Below are 21,560 nucleotides of genomic sequence, written 5' to 3' on the forward strand. Positions count from 1 at the left end.
CAGGCTCCTCTGTCCATGGGGTTCTCCCCTGTGGGGATACGTGACAAGGAGCCTAAAACACAGCTCAGTCCCCCACTCACACAAAGCCTGGGGCCCTCCAGGACACCCGTTCAGGGTTGATGGCTGCCCAGAGCCCCCTGGACAGAGGAACAGTCACAAGTGAAGTGAAGCTGCTCAGTCGTGTCCGACTCTGTGACCCCGTGGACTGTAGCCTATCAGGCTCCTCCATCCATGGGATTCTCCAGGCAAGAGTACTGGAGTGGGTTGCCATTTCCTTCTCCGGGGGATCTTCCCAACCTAGGGATTGAACCCAGGTTTCCTGCACTGTAGGCAGACGCTTTACCGTCTGAGCCACCAGTCACAGCTGGGGCTCAAAATGCCTCTGCAACCCCTCTGTCCTTGCTTCTACTCTTCACCCTCTCACAACCCCTCTGTCCTTGCGTCTACTCTTCACCCTCTCCCACCTCCACTCTACACTCAGGCCCACCATCTCCTAAACAACAGTTGCTGAAAATGGACTTGAGGAGTCCCGAGAAGAAACCCTGGGTTCCAGGTTACCCGACCTTTGGAACTGAATGACCCATTTCATTACTCGAATACTGGTACAGCCATTACTACTTCAAGAAACCTTTACTATCTGCAGTTCTTTAAGCTGTTACTTATTTTTAACACCTAGATGCAAATTAGCGTTGCTGAGCGCACAGGAGATAAAGACCAGACGCGGGAAGGGTGCCGTGAGGTCACTGACCCCAGGACTGGAACGGGGAGATGAGCACTGCCCGAGCGTGGACACAGCAGCGCCCGGAATGTGAACGGGGCCCAGCTCTGGGCCTGAGCGGGAGGGCAGCCGCCAGACGCCAGGTGCCATCCTGTGCTGCATCTGCAAGAAGGTCCAGGCATGTGTTCCCCGAGGAAGAAGCCTCGTGACATGGCTTAAGCACATCCGCAGAATGAGTAATTCTGGACACACGAGACTGAGGGTCAGAAAACCCGACATCTGGCTTCCACCTCTCCTATGAAAGGCCTGTGGTCCTACTCTGCTTGACCTAAGTAACCAAGGACAGGGATGTTCGAACAGTAAGTTTCTGAGCATCAGTGGCAAGTTAACAGCCAGCGCTCACCACTCTGGAGACTTCTACCAGCATAGCAGGTGTTTGAGGAGGGTCCTCCCAGTCACCACAGAGAAGATTTAACAAGTAAAAACCTGCAAACTCTTTATTAAATTCTCCCATTTCATCTGTACAGAAAAAAAATGCACATTATGTTCAGAATCTCGGTAACATCTCAAAATTACACAGCATGAACATGTAAAAACAAGGAACTGCCAGGATTTCATACATAGAAAGAAAAACCATTTACAAAAGAGGCTTGTTAATTTTACTTTTTTTCCTTCTTTCTTAAAAAAAAAAAAAAGTTAAAGGCCTAAGATCTCACACAGCATTTGCTGGACAGTCTGTCTTCCAGCCTGGATTGACCTGGAAACACTGCGTGGGGAGAGGACGTTCAGTAAGCCTCGGGCTGCCAGCCCTCCTGTCAGTCACTCCCTCTGACCAGGGAACCTGTTCAAACCACCAAGCGTGTGTGGCACAGGGCCTGCTGGGCTCTGGGGTCCAGGTGTCAACTCTGTGTTGGGGGGAAGGCAAAACAGAATATAGAGGCACTGTCTGAATTCCCTCCTTGCCCAGGGAGACTCCTCCGCCGCATGGCTGCCCACACCCCTACCTGTGCACTGTGGCGGATCTCGGGCAGGAGGACGGGGGAGACCACCACCAGGATCCCGTCCCCACCAGCCCGAGCACAGTCCCACCTCTTTGCTCCAGCAAACAACAGCCCTTGGGTCGCCTCGGTGATCTCACTAGATGACGTGGAGGGGCCCATCACTCTGAAGAGTCAGACTGGGTTTGCTAATGACTTCTCTTTTGTCTGAGGTCTGGGCATGAAGGGGGATTGGGCCTTGAACTCGACTGCCCTGCCTGACATGTGACGCTGGTCCTAGGGGAGAGGAGGACCGAGGGGAGTTTAGCTGGAGATAACCAAGCAAAGATGAGAGAGAGAGACCCACTGATCAGAACATCAGCTCCGGCCCCTGATCCTCTGTGAACTGAAGACCAGTGGGGGAGTGGTGATTCAGGAGTGGTGTGTCCCCAAAGACCCATGGGAAACTCGGGGCACTGGAATTATGCATTTTATAAAACTACTTAGGTGCTGTCCAAATGGTGAGAATAAATAAAAGGAGTTTTGAGATTTTTCAAATTCCTAAGAATTGGAAATACAAGTAAACACACCAAAATGCACATGATTCAAAAAACCCTATTCTTTTTATTCTACGGCCCAAACTTAGTTTGAATGAGTCAGGCTATGTTGGATGGCTTCTAAGGGTCCCTACTGCAGGTTCCTTCCCTGTACGTGCTTGCATGGAATAAGCGATATGTGGAGAAAACTTACTTTTTGGTGGGGGAGGGAAAGAAATGGGAAAAGCAGAGGTTTTTTTCCTCAGAGGAACTTACGACCAGCTGAGAAAGGAGGTCCCACAAAGCAACCAATCCTTCCATGGGTAACTCACACCAGTGGGGATCTTTGGGACAGAAGTGGTCCCACAAGCCTGGGGGTGGTGCACACAGGAGTGAATCTTCTCCTGGGAAGGGGGAGGAAAGTCAGCACCCTGTCTGATGAAATTTAAACGGAGGCTGCAACTCTTCACTATGAGTTCCTCTTGGTACCTGACCTCAGGAAATGGCAAGAGATGAAATCTGATGGCAATTTCCTGTCACACCTTCTAGGAAAGCAGTCTCCCTCCTTCTCAAGCATCCCTGAGAAGAGTGAGCACAGGATGTGAGACAGTCAAGGACTGCAGTGAACACCAGTCAACACCTGCTGACTCAATCCTAGAATTCCCCTTGCCTCTTAAGGATGCACTGGCTCAGAACAAGCTGATGGGGTCACAGAACTGGGCCTGTAGGTGGTACCAGAGTGTGAGGGAACGCTAAGGCTAGGGGGGCTTTCCTGCTGGAGTGAACCCAGCCTGTCTCAGAGCATCTTGCTAGTAGACTTCTCTTGGGACAGCAGCAATAGTGGAGGAAGGCCAGGGGCACGCAGGGCAAGACCTCACCCCACAGCCACCTTCTGAGTGAGCAGCTCCGTGAGGGGGAGCAGTCGGCCTCATCCTGGGCGTTCTGCTCGGATTTCTGACTTCCTGTGCTGCAGGGCCGCCAGTCCAGAGAACTGACCTCCCGGCCCCTCTGGACTGCTGTGAAGATAGTGAGTCGGCATCTCTGAGACACGAGTGAGTGGACAAGGCCTGATGAGTGCCCTGGCTACTGTAATCTGCAGCAAGGGCATGGACCCTTGGCCTTGACCCAAAACCGTACCCACTGCTGATGTAACTGTTCCTGGATGGGCTAGACATCAGGAGATGAGACAGCATGAGGGCCGTCAGCTCCCCGACTAGGGCCATGGTTTCTTCTTGCCCAGTTCTTGCCTAGCTGATTTACTCAAGAGTGACCTATGAAGCCAGGGACCAGAGGTGGCTCAGAGCCTGTTTCTGTCACACTGAATGAGGTACAGAATGGATGCAGCTGGGCCGTGGTTTCTGATGGATGTATGAAACTGCTCAGTCATAGGAAACGACTCCAAGTTGGATGGTGAAATGCTTTCTGGCAACAAGTGATCAGATACCAGTAGTTATCCCTTCTATCTATCCAGACAGATCACTTCTCAAGGTGACAAACGTTTCAAAAATCAAACTCTTTTTTTTCACACTTCAAAATCCACTGCAGACAGCTGAGATCATCTCTCAGTCCAGAAAGAAGAAAAGCATCAAGACGCAGTAAGCTGTGGCGATATTTTACACACATGGGGAGGGAGACAGCAGAGATGGAGAATGGAAGCCCCCCATCAGATGGGAAGTTTTTCTATCCTGTGAAGCACGTCACACACGTCAGTGGGGGCCTGTGTGCATGTGACCACCCCACTCCTCGCTCTCAGCACCCGCCCAGAGCACGGGAAGAGACCCAGGAGGTGCACCATCCAGAGTAGCTCCATTCAGTGCAACACGGGTGGAAGGAGGGGTGGTGCTCCAACTCCAAGAGGTTCAAGTGTGATGAGACAGAAGACCTGCAGGACAGCTGCTGAGAATCAGGAAGACCTTAAGAGAGGACTGAGGGGGCCCGGCAGCTTGGAACCGCCCTTGGTGACTGGTGGTGCCTAGGCAGGGGGCGCCTGCAGCTGGCGTCTGGAACCCACTGCCTCCAGGAAGGGTAGCAAAAAGGAGAAAGAAGGAAGCAAACCACAGTATTCAAATATATGTCAGTCAGGGTGAGACAAGGAGTCACCTGGACCAGCTGACCCATTTGTCCTGAACACATCCGGGGAAGACAGAGGGGGGTGGGCCCACAGCGCATGTGGGCAGTGGCGAGGCAGGGCGGGGCCAGGCAGGGTGCATGGTCTATATGGACAGTTTTAGGCACGTGATTTATAATACTTTGTGGACGTCTAACAGGTTAATAAAATATATATTATATAAATATATCTCCTACTGTACACGCTGCCCTCTTGTGCAGCCACTGGATTCCGTGCCCCAAACTCAAGCCCAGGTACCCCAGGCGGAACCGTGATGCCGGCGTGCCTCCCTCTTGATACTCCAAGCCTGTCATCTCTACACTGGAGGGCCGAGGGATGCTCAAGAATATTGTTTCCACAAAGCTCAGACTCAGCAAAGACTGATGAATCATCCGAGTACAACATTTAGCCAATGCCTACTACCGTGGGGGTATGCAGTCAACGGACAGGAAGGAGAAACGGAGAAAAAGCCTCCATCTTTTACTGGAATCATGCTCCACGCCCTCCGCATGAAGAGGCATGAAGGAGCTGGTCTGGGAAGGTGGCCCTGAGCCTGTGCGAAGGTCAGGTGGGACTGCCATCCCTCTCTGAGACCAGGCTACATCTTCAGAAGCCACTGTCTCTGGCCTGCACTGTTGCCTGAAACATGAACCAAAGTGAGCCAATCCCGCCCCCACCCTGCTTCCTGCCCTGACCCCCTCCCCCCGGGTCACGGGTTCCCCTGGCAGCAGAGGACTTGGGGACGCACTGCCACCCGAGCAGGGTCAGTCCAAATGCTGATGAGCCCTGCACAGGTCTGGAAGGCAGGCCCCAGGGCCCAGCCTCTGCTGCACAGCAGTGGACAGACGAGCTGCTCACACCCCTGGGCCCCGCTCCAACCCACCCGCCCTCAGCCTCAGGGGCCCACCAACGCGAGGAGACGGCAGAGCGACGCGTGGCCGTGGGTCCTGACCAGCAGTGGCTCTGCTCGGGTAGGAATCGGAAGGCATCACTGTTTCAGCAGAAGAAAACAAGACCCAGAGTGGGCTGGTCAGTTGTTTCCCGCTACTCGGTGAAGTCCATGGCCCTGATGGGGCCAAAGGTGCTTCTGAGAGGTCAGCCAGACATCCCGGTTACTGCGTGCTGGGTGGTGTGTCTCCCCTCTAGCGTCCTGCCTTCCTTGTACACCGCCACACAGAAGAAAGAGCCCCATCGCTCAAATCAAGCCTGGAGGAGATGTGTTACTATATACATTTTTTTTCTTTCTTTAAAAATTTCTTTTTTGGTGTTTTTTTTAAAAAAAAAAAAAAATTCAGCTGAGTTGCAGGTCAGGTGAGTTGGTTCCGGAAGTACTGGTAGGTCCATCGGGATGAGAGACTTGTCTCTGGACAGGGAAGCCCAAGTCTGCCGACAGAGGCGATCCCCAAAGCGGCCGGCTGCTGCACAAGTGGTCGAGGAGGAGGACACCGCGGGCGTGGGAGGAGTCTGCGGCGGACGAGGCGGTGGGCACGCTGCTCTAGCGTGAGTGTTGGGGCCGCCGCGCAGGAGGGCGAGGTGAGGGGGTGCGCTATACAGGAGGGCTGTACAGACGGGGCGCCAGACGGGCAGTTCCTCTGCGGCTCCAGGCACCTCTACCTGTCCTTGAGCTCTCGTGTCACGCGCTTGGTGATGCGGCCACACATCAGGCCGATCAGGAACAATATGCAGATGCTCCCGCTGATCACAGACAGGATGTAGTTCTTGGACGGGGAGGTCATCACTTGCATAGCGAGGTCAGAGAAGCCATCCGCCGGGGCTACCTGGAAAACAGATGGTAGCATCGCCCTCAGGGAGATGTGGGCTGGGGCGGTGATCACTCGAAACTGCCTCCTCGGTTCCTGCCGTAACTTGGGTCACTTCTTTTGGGGGGAGGGGAAGGTGAGGGGCAAAACAGTCAAACACAGAGCTACAACTGGTTTTTCCTGATCATAGTGCTATATACGGCTGCTGCACAAGATTAGAAAATGCAGACAAATACAAAGAGGAGGCGGACTCTCAGAAGTCAGCAGAGCGACCACCGTCACCCGTGTAGTAAGAGCCCTCACACAGAGGACCTAACCACGTGTGGCAAAGGGCTCAACACGGGTCAATCATTTAGTCCTCACATGAGTCCGGGCATGTGGATTTCATGACTCCCACATCACAGGGGAAGACCCAGCAGCCCAAGGGGTGGCAAGGGGCCAACTGATTTGCACAAGGACACAGTCCTTAAATATTTTATTTTCTTCGCACGCTGCTGCCTTTTTAAAAACAGGAAAGCTGAGGTTGTGGTGGATGCTAACTCTGTCTTGACCTGTTTCCACTCACCATCAGCATCCCCTCCCCCACCAAAAACACCCTGCAGATATGACTTATGCTGACTGAACATACTCAAACCACCCCCCAGTCATCGCCACTGAGAGTCTGACCAGCATTCAGGCTCAGTGCTTTCTCCAGTGGCCCTCCGTGGCCGCCTGCTCTGGCAGAATCAGGGCCAAACGGCTCCCCAGGTGTGCACGGATCTGTTCTGCTGGGTCTCAGCTTAGCCTGGGGGCCCAAGAGGGTCCAGACCAGAGAGGTCTGGGCGCCTTCTGCACCCATCCGTGTACTGAGAGCGGCACGAGGGTCTTCAGATCGAAGTGATCTGAGCACCAACACGTGCCAACAGAAAGCAAGCAGTGGGGTCAGAGAAGCAATCCTCAGCGTCTCGGAAGCAGAAACCAACGAGGAAAGAAGAGATCAACGCGTGTCTCAGCGGTCCCATCTGGAGATGACGGCTCCAGGCCCACAGAGCCCAGGAGTGCCATAGGTGCACCGGGAGATGTTTGCAAACACACTGACTCATGACAAGGACAAGGGTGTCAGTGAAGCAGCTCAGAGAAGATGGCACTTCAGGAGATTCTCGAGGTTCATTACCTTTGCTGCGTAACTCCACATTTCAATCCGGTCATTGAGACGTTTTTTGCACTCTGGTTGTAACCTCACCCGCTTATCCTCCAGGGCCTCCATAAGGCAGGACATTTCTGTGCAAGGAAAGGGGTAGGAAGAGTCTGAGGCTGTACGGAACAGAGATTTCGGTAAGGCTGGAGAGAAGGGTCCCTAACACCAGGGAATTCAGATCTGGAGGCTACCCAAAGTGAAATCCCTTCAAGGACACTTAACCTAAGAGCTCACATGGAGAAGAACGTCTAAGATTGGCTCTCCGGACTCTCTCTTAAAACCTCTTGATTCTCAGGGGACACATGTGGGTCAGAAACAGCCATACCCTTGCCCAGGTTCCACCTCACACAGGGCCTGACCTCGGAGCCACTGAGGCAGCTGTCAGAGCCATTCGCTGGACCAGGCAGGGAAGAGGGCAGTGATGATGCTTTAACTTTTGCCTCCCTGGTAAGGAACTCAACTTTCTCTTGTCGAATTTTTACCTTTAGTCAGGGCTGTATCACTGTATACCTGCAGGATCACTCCTAAACTCACTTTTCACAGAGCATCAACCAGGCCCCCAAGGGTGCCATCGATGGTTTAGCTGCAGCTACAGAACAGAGTCGCTGTAACTGATGTCTCAGCAGGATGTCTGCTCCTCCCAAGACAGCTCAGAAAGGGCCAGAGTGAACACAGCAACTTACGACGCCCTCGGCCAGGGGTGATGGCCGCACAGTGGTGTTTAATGTCCAGGGCACAAGCTGTATGAAGAACCGGGTCCACGAAGATGTCTGCCTTGCTTTCCTTCAGCATGTTTAACACTTCCTAAGGCAGGGGAGATCACAGAACGCACTCTTATAGAGGACACACAGCATATCTGTTGTCCGTAAATACTTCATGTACAAAGTCAAGAAGGGAAGGTTAAGCCAACATAGGCCACTAGGAGATTGGTGGCAATGTGGTGAGGATGCAAAGAACAGACATTGTTAGCATCCAATTTAATTCAGTAAATATAACTCGGGGCCCGAGTGTACGCAGAGCTGTTGGCTAAGCAAAGCAGGGCAAGACTAAGATCAGAACTGGGCTTTGGCATTCTGGTATACCATGTTATTAAATACTGTCGGTGTTTACACTGATTTAAAGCAGTTCTTGTTTCTATAGAACTCTGGAAATGTGAAGACTGAAAATCAGAGTCATAAGCTATATTGAAATTCCCCAACAGAAGAGCGCGTTTGTAAAACGTCTCACTTTATCTACATTACCCTCAAAAACAAAAAAAGAACTGATAGCACCTAACTTCTACTGTGGGAACAGTTCTTATGAGTTTAAAGATGTTCCCAACAACAGGAATACAAACGGAACTGAAATCAACTCTGCAGACACTGTTGTTAATGATGAAACTGCAGCAGATAGACAGTCCAGAAGAAGTACTTTCTTATGTAAAAAGTAGTTTGCTCTCAACAGACTGTAAAACACCAATAAAAGCAAAGCAAAAAAAAAAAAAAACAACAGTATTGTTCAAAAAGTCCTCCCTGAAGTTAAATGAAATCATTTGATGAAGAAGTGTTTGCATGAAAATACACTGATTTAGCCCATGTGGAATCAGAAACATTTTTAGCAGTTGAAAATATTTGTACACAATACTCACACTGATTCAACATTATTGAAACACTTTTCCAAAGAGATAAAGCTTTTTACAAAAGATCAAATATATATAATTTTGCTTATCAATTTCATAAGACAATGTATGTTAACTATCATATTTTGATAAAATTTTTTATGTGATGTTTCTGAAATGAACTAAATTTTTAGTTTCATTGACTTTTATGAACGTAGTACCCTTTTTGGTATATTGGAATTGACATTTTTCTTCAGCATAGCACTTAAACACTGGTCTAGTCATGGAGACGAGACATATTCACAACTAATTAGTAGGCGTGTAAGAATATTTAAGTTATAGGCAATTAAGGGTCAAAAGCCAAATGAGTTTGGTAAGAGGAATAGACAGAATTCTTGGAAGGCAGGTTTCGGTTTTACCACCGAGATGTACAGTCTACAGCTTTCAGAGGAAGAGGAGGAAGAGGAGAGGAAAGCGAGAGAGAAGATGGAGACTGACGGTCGATACCTTCTTACAGCCCTCTGTCTTGATTTTGAGCAGGTTGACCTTGAGGCACTCCTCCACCTGGCCGGTCTGCTCCTGGGCCGCTGCTTCTTCGGCACACAGACTGGCGATCTGCGCGGGACACACACAGGGCAGAGGGCAGCCCGGCTCGCGCCGGGCTCCTGGGCCTCTGCACCATCAGACTCACGGTCCTCCCACGGCCGTGCCCAGGCGCCTCTCAAGCGGGTTGCTGGTGGCTTTCACCCCCCTCCCCCACACGGCATGCCGGGCTCTGTCCTCCTCCACAAGGACTGGCAGAGAGCCGAAAAACCCGTCCACACACGCATCTTCATGCTGTCAACCTCCAGGCCTGAGTCAGACTTCCCAGGACTGGTCACAAAGACTACTGCCTGATTCCTCAAGAAGAAGGTCAGATAGCCAAGTAAAATCCTAAAAGCAAACGCTTGACATTCACAGAGCTTCAGGGTAAACCAGGCTGCATAACTTGGAAACAGAAACGAAGGGGTCCTGACACAAAGCCTGCAGCACAGATTAAAAATTTAGCCTACTTTTGGATAGCTTCATGAGTAAGCTTCTTTGAAATACCTTTAAAACTCATATCCATAAAACTGATGTACGGTGAACAAGGTTCTCAACATGGCCTTTTCTAGCTAGGAAGTCAACTTCCAAGAACAGGCCCTTCATTAGAGGTATTTATTACAGGAGCACTTCCATTTTTCTGGCAAGTGTTGGGTGTGTTCTGGGTTGACCACCGGAACAAGGAGAGGGAAGACCAAATTAGACATAGACAGATATAATAAACCTCATGTTCCATAGAGAAATATGGAATCAAAATTGAACAGTGGGAGGACTAAGGCCAAGTCAAATTCAGTGTTACAAAGAACCAGGAGCTCCAACAACGGAGAGCCCAGAAGAATCCTGGACTCAGGGCCGAAGGGAAAGAGTTAAGTTCTTTACTCTTTATCTCCAGTAAAACCCTCCTGGCCAGCTCTGTTCACAGCAGGTTCTGTACCCAAACCCTACCTCGTCTGAGCAGTGCAGCTGGAGCTGGGGGTCGAGTCGGTAATCCAGAGCAGACTCCTGGATGATAATCCGGATCTGGTCTTCACAGTCTGAAGAGAGGCGCTACGCGTGACAAGGGAGAGTACACCAGCCTGTTAGAACATGTCAGCTTTCCACTTGGGCCCTGGCTTGGGGAAGATGTGAGAAAGGGCTTGGGCAAAGTGGCAGTAAGCTAAGGACCTCCAAAGAAAATGCCGTCGGAACTAGTGGAGGCCCTGTAAGTACATCTCTGTGCAAAGCCCAGGGCAGCTTACCTGGTCTGCATATCTCAGCTTGAGGCAAGAGATGACTTGACCTTCTAACTCTGAATCATCCTTGGCCTTCGTCAGGATTCCATGACAGAATTTAGGGATGTCGGCTTTGCAGGCTTTCCTTAGCACAGGGTTTAAGCGGTAATCTAGAAGAAAGGAATAAGCACATAACAAAATATTCCACCTGGATTCACCAATGTTTTGAGATCCACTTACCCAAAGGGGGCAGGCATATTATGCCAATGACCATCAATAAACCATTAATTTCTTCATCCAGTAAATGTTTAATGGGCTCCTTCACTACACTATTTCATTATTTATTTATTTTTATTTGTTTTATTTATCTCCCGGTGGCTTGGAGGACCTTAGTTCCCCGACCAGGGACTGAACCTGGGCCGCACGAGTGACAGTGAGAAGCCTAACCACTAGGCCACCCCGGCAACTCCCTCACAACGCTATTTTAAATCCTCAACATAACGTGGTGGAAGGGCAGATGTGGAGAATCCCACTTGCCAGCAGCTCTGCAGGGTCTGTGGAGACCAACATTCTAAGCAGTCCTCACAAAAATCATGCAGACATCAGTAACCTTCCCCATAATATATGTATTCGAAAACACTGAGAAGAGAATATCCAACTCAATTTGACCATTAAGTTACAAGGTCTTGCAACTTGGAGATTAAATTTCTCTGTTCTGAAACAGATCTCCCATGTATTCTCCTGCCACGTGCATGAGGTTTTATTCAACCTCCAGACTTTTTCAAACAACTCTAGCCCTAACTTGTTTTGGATGCCCTGTAAAGGCAGGTTTCCTGTGTTTTCAGCTTCCTCTTCCCCATGACTCTGTGTTCCTCTGGATACTCTTCAGAGAAGAAGTCATTTTGCTTATACATCCAGACTCTTAACAGTCACAAGCACCAAAGTCCCTTTAGTTTGATTAGGCAAGCGCCTCCCCAGCTCTACCAGTGGGACCAGGAAAGCAAGACGGCACCTGTGTTCTGGGTGATCTGGCGCTTGGTAATCATCTGTTTGCATTTGGGATCCATCAATTCACTGTTTTTATTTTGCTTCAAGCACTGCAACATAGTTTTGGAATCTGCTTCTGGACAGAACCTCTGCCAAAAAAAAAAAAGTTTTATAAAAGTAGTTAATTGCCGAATGTGGCAGTTGACACCACATTTATCACTCTTACACCTTTTAGGGAGCTTATGACGGAGCCTAAAGGTATCACTTGGGACAAGAGAAACGGCAAGCCTGAATAAGCACCGAGCCTCCAGATCCCTTTTATCTATTCTCTACTGTACTTCTCACATTTCTTTCCACTTCCTGTTTCTTATTTTGCACAGGACTGACTCCCTACTTACATGGCTATGCTACATTACACAGCATCTCATGAGCTTACATATTGCTGACACATGAACGTAACACTGCGCTCGGTGACCATGTGGCCCTCAAACCGTATCCACCCAACTCCAGTGGGAGACTCAGGAATGACCCACCAAACAACGTGAGCAGGGATGTGGGGAAATGACCTTCCTGGTTCATCCTTTAACTCAGGGGCTATTCTCCTACCAAATCCTGTGGGCCAGATCTTGTACACTTGCTAGTGTCCTTGAAGTCAGAGATTCACTTTGACTAGTGATAAACTCATCTCTATCTGCTAATCTACAGTCCGTTAATTATGGTCCACTGGTCTTAATATGGGGATGCGGGTTGCTGATTGATTTTTAAAAAAGGCATCAAAAAATCTTACAAAGCTCCCTCAAATCACAGCCTGACATTTCCATTTTTACAGAGGGCTCAATTCTTCCAGACCCACCTAAAGAGACTTCTTACTTTCACAATTTTCTTTACAGTCTGTTTGACAGGGTGAGAAGTATCGCTTTATTTTAAAGGGAAGTTGAAATAATGGGTTAGCACTTTCATCTCTTTGTACGCGTGCACAGATCCAGGAATGACATCTCGTCACCCCTGCTGCAGGGGACGTTCACTGGAGACGTAAAAGAACCAAAAGAACTTGGAGAACAAAAAAGCTGCTGATGGTGGTAGACAGATAATCAGGACATTTGATGGTGACTTTCTCAGTAGACCTCCACCAACTGCCTCACAACTCATCATATATTCAGTGGGCCTCTATCTTCTTGTGTCTCAGGTCAAAGTGAGGTCATTCATCGTGGCTTAGAGGTTCTCAAACTGGAGGTGCCTTGGAACCCGTGGATGCTTGTGAAAACAGAAGCCAGCACTTGCAGAGACTGACAAGAGGTCAGGGTGGGGCCTGAGACTCTAAGTTCCCAGGTGGTGCTGGTGCTGCAGGTCTGGGCCAGAGTTGGAGAACCACGGCCTTAGCTATGTAAAACAGGTTGACACTGGAAGGTTATGTGCATTAGTCTGAACTGTGAGGAAGCTCGAGCAGCTGTCACTGTGGCCCTGGTTTCAGACCCCTCACCTTTATCATCTGCTTGCAGACCCTCATGAGCGTGTAGTCCAGCTCTGGGTCCATCATCTCCGTCTCCTGCAGCTTGAACACTTTCTGGTGGCAGCGCGCGCTGAGCTGCTTCTTGTTTTCTTTCAGACACTCAATAATCTAGGGCGTGAGAGTGACGGACACGTGAAGAGGTGGGTCAGGGGTTGGTAATCACACTTCCTGACTGAGGCATTCAGTCCTTATGCATCCCTCGTTTTTCTATCCAGGCATCCTCCAGCTCTCATTTCTAGGTAACAGGAATCAGGATTTCCTCACAAAGGAGAATTAGATTTACAGATCTACAACCTCGGGGCTAGAGGCAAACCACATGAATAAAAATGATGGCTGACGAGCAGGCTGCACTGGAAGTCTCTGGGGAAGGAAACCTCTCAAGATTCCTGGTTTCTTCTCCCTTCCAGGGCTGTTTCTTGCAAGATTTCTTTTGGAGCATACATCAGGCTCTCTGCCTTTCCCTGGAGCAATAACACTGACTCAACAGCAGGCACAAGTCAGGAAGTTCAGCTCAACTCATCATTTATCATATGGGAACAGAGTATTAGATGCCAGCTATGAACCAGATCCAATCCTTGCCCCTGAAGGGTGAGGGTTAGGGATGGCGGCAGAGACTCCAAGTCAAGGACATGCAGCCCCAAGTCAAGAACTGGAGCCACCAGAAGACAGACAAGGCAAGGAAGCTTTCAGCCCGGGAGCCTCCGGAAAGACAGCAGGTCTGTCAACACCTTGATTTCAGGTATCAGGCCTCAAAAACTGTGAAAGAATAAATTTGTTTTAAGGCACCCAGTTTGTGGAAACTCAGCAGCTGTACAAAACTAACATTCAGACGTAAGATTTACAGTGGACCTCTCATCAGAAACTATGCAGGGACTTCTTCTGTGGGCCAGAGGTTACGACTCCACACTACCCACGCAGGGGGTGCAGGTTCAATTACTGGTCAAGAAACTAAGATCCCAAAGGCTGTGTGCATGGCATGGCTTAAAAAACAAAACCAAAAACCCAAACAAAATAAGAAACAAAACTATGCATAGAAGAGTGTGGAGTGAAATAAAGCACCGTAAGACAAAAACAATCCACCAACCCAGAATTCTATACCCAGCAAATCTGTTCTTCAAAAATGAAGACGGGGGGAAAAAATGAAGACAGACTTTTTCACACAAGCAAAAACTGAGGCAACTCATTACCCATACATGCACCTTGCAAAAAAGAAAACAAAACTGTTAAAAAAGAAGTTCTTTAGGCAGAAGGGAAAACATACAGGTCAAAACCTTGGATCTACATTAAGAAAGGAAGAAAAAAAAAATGAAGGAAAAAAAGAAAATGATTTTTCTTATTTTTAGCTGATCTGATAACAGCCTAGTAACAATGTATTGGGGGGATCATGGCATATGCATTATAAAATGAATAATGTCAAAAGGGATGGGTAGAAGGAACTGTGAGTGCTCTTTATGAAAATGTTATTAAAATACATACATTAGGAAAAAAAGAAAAGAAATGACAAAATCCAACTGGTGGTCTCTCTGAAGAGCAGAACGGAAAGCCTAAAATGATAAATTATGAATCTGGGAAACAGAACTGAAGAACTACCTAAGTGTAGTATAGAGAGATCAAGGAAGGAAAAACGTGGAAGAAAAATGGACATGGAGGACAGCTCTAAATGTCTAACAGGAGTTCCAGAAGCAAGGATAAGAAAGGCAATTTTTGAAAGAACAATGTCTGAGAATTTCCTTGAATTGAAGTAAGACATGAATTCTGAGACTGAGCCAACAAGGATAATAAAAACAAAAACCAGATCTAAGTATAGCACAGTGAAATTACAGATCATTAAAGATAAAGAGAAAACTCAGAGGTAGATTAACTACACAGAACAGACTGACATTGATCTTTGCATCGCTCACGCAGATACTAGAAGACAACGAAGCCATCATCTCCGAGGCTGAAGCACTGTGGCAATGCCATGAACTAGAAGAGGTAGATCCGACATCAGAAGAACATTAAAACAAAAACACTTCACTGCATCTCATTCCTGATGATTCTGGCTAGGGCCCTGTTCTGTGATTTAGAGGGAAAAACAAAAAACCTCCCATGGTGGTTCTTATGTGACCTCCAGTTAAGAACTTCTGTGCAACAGGATCAAATGAGAGAATAACTAATTTTGGAGGTGCAGCATATTGGGAAAGCTACAGACAGGAGGAGGCATTGGAAGGATCACTGGGAGTTTACTAGGCAGGCAAGGTGGGGGAGGACAAGGTAACCAGAAAGAAGGAAGAGAATGAATCGGTGGCAAAGAGGAATGAAGGTGAGCAAAAGTACTCTGCTTGGGAAAAGTAGCCTGGTGTGGCTTAAGAAGGGATGATCAGGCTGGACAGGATGGGACCTATACCACCAGCAGAAAATTATTAAAAAGATACCTTCATACTACTTTTACCATCAAAAAATAAAAACCAAAAAGTTACCTGCGCATTTCCATACTGCACAGTGGAACAGTGGTTCTTGATGTCACCTTTGCAGGCTTCATACAGATCTGGTTCCAGGCGGATGTCCTCTGTCTGTATGAGAGAGCCAGCATGGAAAGTGAGCTTACTCTATGCTGGTGAGATAAATGTTCTACACATTTGTCGACTGGACCTCATCTGGTGGCCATAACTGCTATTCAGTTAAGCGGCAGCAGAGGCCACTGCAATAATGGGAGAAGGAGGACTGGATTTCAGTTTGGCCACTATCTAGCTTCATGGCCTTGGACTTTCTTTGCAAAATGAAATGCTACCATTCTACTCTGATCCCTTCACAGGACTGCTGTGAGATGAAATAAGGTAGTATGATGTGGAAACCACTCTGAAAGCTAAAATCATTATATGGAAGTAGGATTCTACTTTTATTCTTGTTATTTTACTGAAAGAGCCAGGTTCACATCTAGGGACCCAAAGTTTCTATTATAAAAGGATGCGCAGGCCAGTTCCACTTAAAACATAATTATCACTGAATCACTACCTCTATATGTGGAAGCCTGGTCATGCAACTTTGGGGATATTGGTATTCTCTGGTGTTCATTACTAGTTATTGCTTAGACTGAGTCTTCTCAAGAAGACTCGAGAGTCCCTTGGACTGCAAGGAGATCAAACCAGTCAAGTCTCAAGGAAATCAGTCCTGAAAGATAATCAGTTCTGAATATTCACTAGGACTAATGCTGAAGCTGAAACTCCAATACTTTTGGCCACCTGATGCAAAGAACTGACTCACTGGAAAAGACCCTGATGCCGGGAAAGATTGAAGGCAGGAGGAGAAGGGGACAACAGAGGAAGAGATGGTTGGATGGCATCGCCGACTCGAAGGACATGAGTTTAAACAAGCTCTGGGAGTTGGTGATGGACAGGGAGGCCTGGTGTGTTGCAGTCCATGGGGTCTCAAAGAGTCAGACACAACTGAGCAACTGAACTGAACTGAGGTGAAACAAATACAATTCAAAATACAAAACATAAAATTAATACATATTTTTAGCTCTCTTAACATGGCTTGGGCCTCACCTCAAAAATAAAGTGGAAGGTGTCCTCTCACAGTGTACACTGTGGGCGCCTTCCCAACACCCACGTCACCTTGATCATCAGTAAGCCCATCAGTGAGTGCCTCCCCTGATGGGGGACGGGGCACAGATCTCAAACTACACAATCCAATTGGAGAGGAGGGCCTCTGTTTCATGCAGGGTCAGTTTTCACTTGTTCTGTTTTCCTGCTGGAAATGAATACTGGAGCAGGTGGCCAGGTCTTGTAGGCAGGCGTCGTGAGCCATGAGGGAAGCCAGCTTTAACAGTGAAGCTGGTGCCCAAGGACAGCAGAGTGGAGAGGGAGACCTTAACTCTTGAGGACATTATTGATGCAATGATTGGCATCACATGCTCAAAGCTTGTCTTACAGCTGGGCTTCCAGTTACATGTGGTAAAAAATACTTAATCAAGTTAAAAAAAAAAAAAAGGGAAATGAGAAGCTGTCCTCTGGTAAAACTTCAGCACAGCGCAGCTCTAAGTCTTAACCATCACGCTTGTGGCTAAAATCTTCCAATTTGCCCTCGCCCTTCACCCAGCTCTCTAAACCCTGCCCTGTGGTTCCTGGGACCAGAGGCTGTGCTCCCAGGCATTACCATCTCCAGCTCCTCCACCCGCAGCTGCTTGCGGCACTTCAGGGACACCCTGTGTTCCTTGACTTCCTGGAGAGTATCGTTGCGCACGGTGGTGCTCAGGCAGATCACCACGTCCACCCTGCGCAGAAAGAAGAGGCCTGAGCGGGGCTGGAGCCACACAAAAGAAGGCCGAGAACCAGGCTGGGGCAGGGCCACCCCAGCCCTCCAGGGCCCAGGTACCCCTTTACCATGCTCTGAATGCCTTTCCTGTTATGTCTCGCTCTGTTTTCAGAGCGCTCAATGCAGCAATTTGACTGTACACATCACAAACACTGGGCCCCAGCCCAAATGCTGACAACATCCCTGGCTGGCGGGGGGGCCATAGAGGGGACGTGTGTGCAAGGACAGTTTAACGCTTGTTTTGTCAAATATGTGTTACTAGAGAGGAATGCCACTCCACTCGCAACTCTGGACAGTGTCTCTGCTACACTGTGAAAACACACTCTGAAAAGGACAGAAACCTCAGCAAAACAGGAACCCGGTTTATCTGAGGGGAAACGCGTTCCAGAAATTCACTTCTGCGAAGAGCAGCATGGAAGAATTCGGGAAGCCATGCCATCAAAGCTCATCGTTCTCCTCATTAGCACCTAGTTCTCAGATGAGTAAGTGTGTGTTTCTTTACTACTCTCTCACTCAGGGAAGGCCCGTGTGGCTTCCCTGAAGAGATGATGTAATGGGATGATGCCCGAGGACATCAGCTAACCTCCTGTTCACACTGCAACCTGCTCATCTAAGTATGCAAACCTGTATCTGCCTCAGCAGTTAGGTGGTCTGAACATGGAAAAATTAAAAGTCTCTCCATTTCACAACTACCACCAGGTGTGGCTCTCAGCTGCCATAGACAGGCTATGTCTAGGCAACCCCGGGGTTCGGCCGTAATACCAAAGGGGTGTGCAGGAGGTCAATCTCCCAGACAGCAGTCGGCCGCCTGACATCTTAGCTACTCATCCAGTAGCCAAGAGGGACCGCAGGGAGGCAGAACAGATCAGTTAAAAGCTACATACTTCTTCTTTATGTTGGGGCAAAGTTTCAACACGTCCTCCTTGCAGGCCATTTTAAACTTGTAAGAGAACCGAAAATCCTTCATCTGCACCTGAATAAGAGGATGGAAAAGAAAATCAGAAGCTCTGTGACAAGGCCTCACCGGCAGTGCTGCATGTAACTGTGCTCATATGCTTTTTGCAGCAGCCTGCCTCCCGGCCAGCACTCTGCCTCCCTCAGGCTCCCTGGCTTGCTGCTGAGCGGCATGCCGGGAAGCGTGATCTTCTGCTCCCAGGCACCCCGGCTTCCAGTCACAGAGAGGTGGGGCCTCTCCCCCGAGGTCTCTCCACGGCATGATGCCTCACTTCCTTGACACTTCCATTCAAACACCTCCGTCTCAAGTCCCTTTTTCTCCATCACCCTGCAGGCCTTATGCTGCTTTATTTTTCTTCACAAACTCAGCTGAAACTATATACTTATCAGTAAATGTCTTTTTGCATTTCTCTCACCAGAATGTACCCAGGTCACCGAGGGCAGGGTGTGTCTATTCTTCCCCATCTCCCAGTGCCCGCAGTCCAGAGACCCTGAGAACCACTCGGGGAAGCAGTCGGGGAGGCAAGTGCCCCAAGAAGAGGTCAGTTTTTCAAAGATGACTAGATTTCATCCTCCTGGGAAGGATGTGCTTGCTTTATTAGAAATACTTCACTTAGGCCTGGGGTAACTACGAAGACTATGGTTTAATCTTCTTATTCAAATGCCAGACCTGGGTAGCATGATTTAAAAGAAAGAAAGGCTTAGATCCTAGTGTACTGATACCCATCTGAACTGCTGCACTAAATGGGTATTTGGAAAAAATGACTTTTCACTGAAGAGATGCTCTGATGTCCTGAAAGAGGAAAGGGGAACAGGTTCAACAGCCTAATCGTTGGAGACAAAAAGGACGTGCCGGGCACTACTGACCAGCTGGAAGTGGGTGACTCCGACGGCGCACTTCTCGTTCATATCCTTCTGGTGTTTGTTCTGAATCAGACACTCCATCAGGTCCCCAGAGTCTATCTGGTTATCTGCCACATCCTGGGGAAGGCAGTGCATACTTAACACTTCATTTGTAACCATTCCTGAACAAATCCTGCATCCCAGCCCATGAAAAAATGCAAATGAGACTGATTCTAGAGCCATTACAAATAAGGCACATCAGAAATTATGTCCAAATAAGCCTGAGAAATGATGAAGGACCAATGTTCAGTGAAATAAAATTTACACAGCAAGTTGCCCTGCATGAAGCTCTAATAAAAATGTGTACTATGCAGTTCTTCTAACTCCTTTCCTTATATGGAGCGGGCAGCAGGCTTGGGGATAATATCTAACATTGAGTATGCTTTACTCCCACAATTTAGGTAGTTCAGTGAGTCATAAAGTAATAGAATTCCCTCAACATCAGGTAGATGGAGATAGCTGAAAGGGGAAAGACACCCTACTGTTAACAAATATTGGTTGTGTGTATTGAAGGCAACTCAGTCCTGCTAATGGGGTTCCCCTTTCCCCTTTCCTTACAAAGGGCATCTTGGCCAAGTGCTGCCAACCACCTATCTGGTCATCCACGAGGGGTCAGCAAATAGGGCTTCTCTGAATGGTGGACCCCTCCTGACTCCTCCTGATGTTGTTTACATTTTCAACTTTAACTTGTTAAAGTTGGTTATCACTCAGAAACAATGTGGGCATTTTGAGTCCAACACACGTGGGGGCCAGAGCCCCAGTGAAATTGGTTCTAACCCATGTTCCTCCAGACATCACTTACGTGGCAAAAGTTCTGAATGATGGGCTCACAGGCTCTCATCAGCAAGGCTTCTATTTGAATATCCTGTAGAAAATTAAAACATTAGTAATTCTGCTTTAGAAAGAGCCAGGGGTGGGGGAAGGAGCCATTTCTTTCTCTGCATCAGTATCATCTGACAGGTAAGTAACCCAGTAAGTATATTTGGGAACTTTTCCAGCATTTCAGTGAGAGAGCCTCAGTGTGAACAGAACAAAGTTCTATGCTCCTCCTCTAATGTTCCTTCATGACACTTTGGAAGGCGAGTTTTCCAGAGGCAGATTCTCCTTGCGCTTCAACAAGAGGGAAGGCAGGATTAGAACAGTGGAGAGAAAAAAAAAAATTTACAAATAATGCTAGAGTATACAAAGCCTTTGGAGTTTCTCCCCAGAGCCAAGTAGTTCAAAAGGAAAACAGGAGTAACTGGCATTGATCACCCGGTCATCAGCCCAGACGACAAACCGCCGCCTCCTGGGAACCCGTGCTAACCGCCTTCAAGGGAAGCAACGGCTGCGCAGCACCAGCTGCTGAGATAACTTGTCCTTTAAAGAGCGGCACGCCCCAGAACGTCCTCATTAGCCCACAAGGACGGTGAGGATGAGACAGGAGCTGACAGCAGATAAAAGAAGGCAGCACGCTTTTGAAAAATAGAAGCGAGAAAAAAAAGACCCTGAGAAATATAATTTTACATATTGCAAATTCTGACAACTTAAATAGTTCTAAAAGGCTAATAAACAAAACAGCAGTTCCCCGTTTCCCTGATGTCAGACCCTACAAAACAACTTAAACATTTTTAACTGCCTCCCCTTCAGTGATAATCTCTGTATTTTGAAATGGTATGCCTATGCTTAGAAGGTTTTTTAAATCTCACTTTTTGTATTTTAGTGGGTTTTAGGATGGAACAAAGAAAAACACATGTAATCAATCTTCCATGTTTAACTGCAAATCCCAGGCTTTTATTTCAGTGAACACACATTACCAAATGATCTAACTGAAACAGCTAAAGGATGACAGAATAGGAGTGCTTGGGCTATCCTTGAATGTGACTGATACTGGTCTAGTCACTGTGTTAATTCTGATTTATGAAGCAGATCAAAGGGCTAAATGCTGAAGAAATGAGGAAAGGGGTTCAGGAAGCATCACAATACTCTTCTTGATAAAGCAAGCAGACAATCTGACAAAGTTGCTTTTGTTCTACAGAGAAGCTGCTCTCTCAAGAGTCTAGAAACAGCAGAACTAAGAAGGAAACAAAGGCTGCTAACAGGGCACTTTTCCTTCCACAAGTTGCAAACTGCTTACCTCAGATTCTAACTCAGTGAGGTTGCCGACTATATCTCTGCACTCCACAGCTAAGTCATCGAGATGATCCTGGAGGCATTCAAGCTCCTGCAAATAAAAAGGCAATCTCTTAGCATTTGTTAATTATAT

At 48.0% G+C, this 21,560-nt stretch overlaps 1 protein-coding gene across 1 annotated transcript in view; it reads right to left on the reverse strand.

Moving 5' to 3' along the window:
* Window positions 1–1,188: 1,188 nt before the first annotated feature.
* Window positions 1,189–21,560, reverse strand: part of GLG1 (golgi glycoprotein 1) — a 122,602-nt gene continuing 102,230 nt past the window's right edge. The window contains exons 13-26 of the mRNA XM_043898045.1: window positions 21,432–21,518; window positions 20,118–20,180; window positions 19,280–19,393; window positions 18,343–18,431; window positions 17,300–17,417; window positions 15,622–15,714; window positions 13,133–13,270; window positions 11,678–11,801; window positions 10,693–10,835; window positions 10,400–10,501; window positions 9,380–9,487; window positions 7,959–8,079; window positions 7,252–7,358; window positions 1,189–6,116 (exon numbers count right to left, since the gene is read on the reverse strand). Of these exons, the coding sequence (XP_043753980.1) occupies window positions 5,949–6,116; window positions 7,252–7,358; window positions 7,959–8,079; window positions 9,380–9,487; window positions 10,400–10,501; window positions 10,693–10,835; window positions 11,678–11,801; window positions 13,133–13,270; window positions 15,622–15,714; window positions 17,300–17,417; window positions 18,343–18,431; window positions 19,280–19,393; window positions 20,118–20,180; window positions 21,432–21,518 (1,575 nt within the window). The 3' untranslated portion in view covers window positions 1,189–5,948. The remainder of the gene's footprint in view (window positions 6,117–7,251; window positions 7,359–7,958; window positions 8,080–9,379; window positions 9,488–10,399; window positions 10,502–10,692; window positions 10,836–11,677; window positions 11,802–13,132; window positions 13,271–15,621; window positions 15,715–17,299; window positions 17,418–18,342; window positions 18,432–19,279; window positions 19,394–20,117; window positions 20,181–21,431; window positions 21,519–21,560) is intronic.

The sequence above is a fragment of the Cervus elaphus genome, chromosome 4 (assembly GCF_910594005.1).
Source record: "Cervus elaphus chromosome 4, mCerEla1.1, whole genome shotgun sequence".
NCBI lineage: Eukaryota > Metazoa > Chordata > Mammalia > Artiodactyla > Cervidae > Cervus > Cervus elaphus.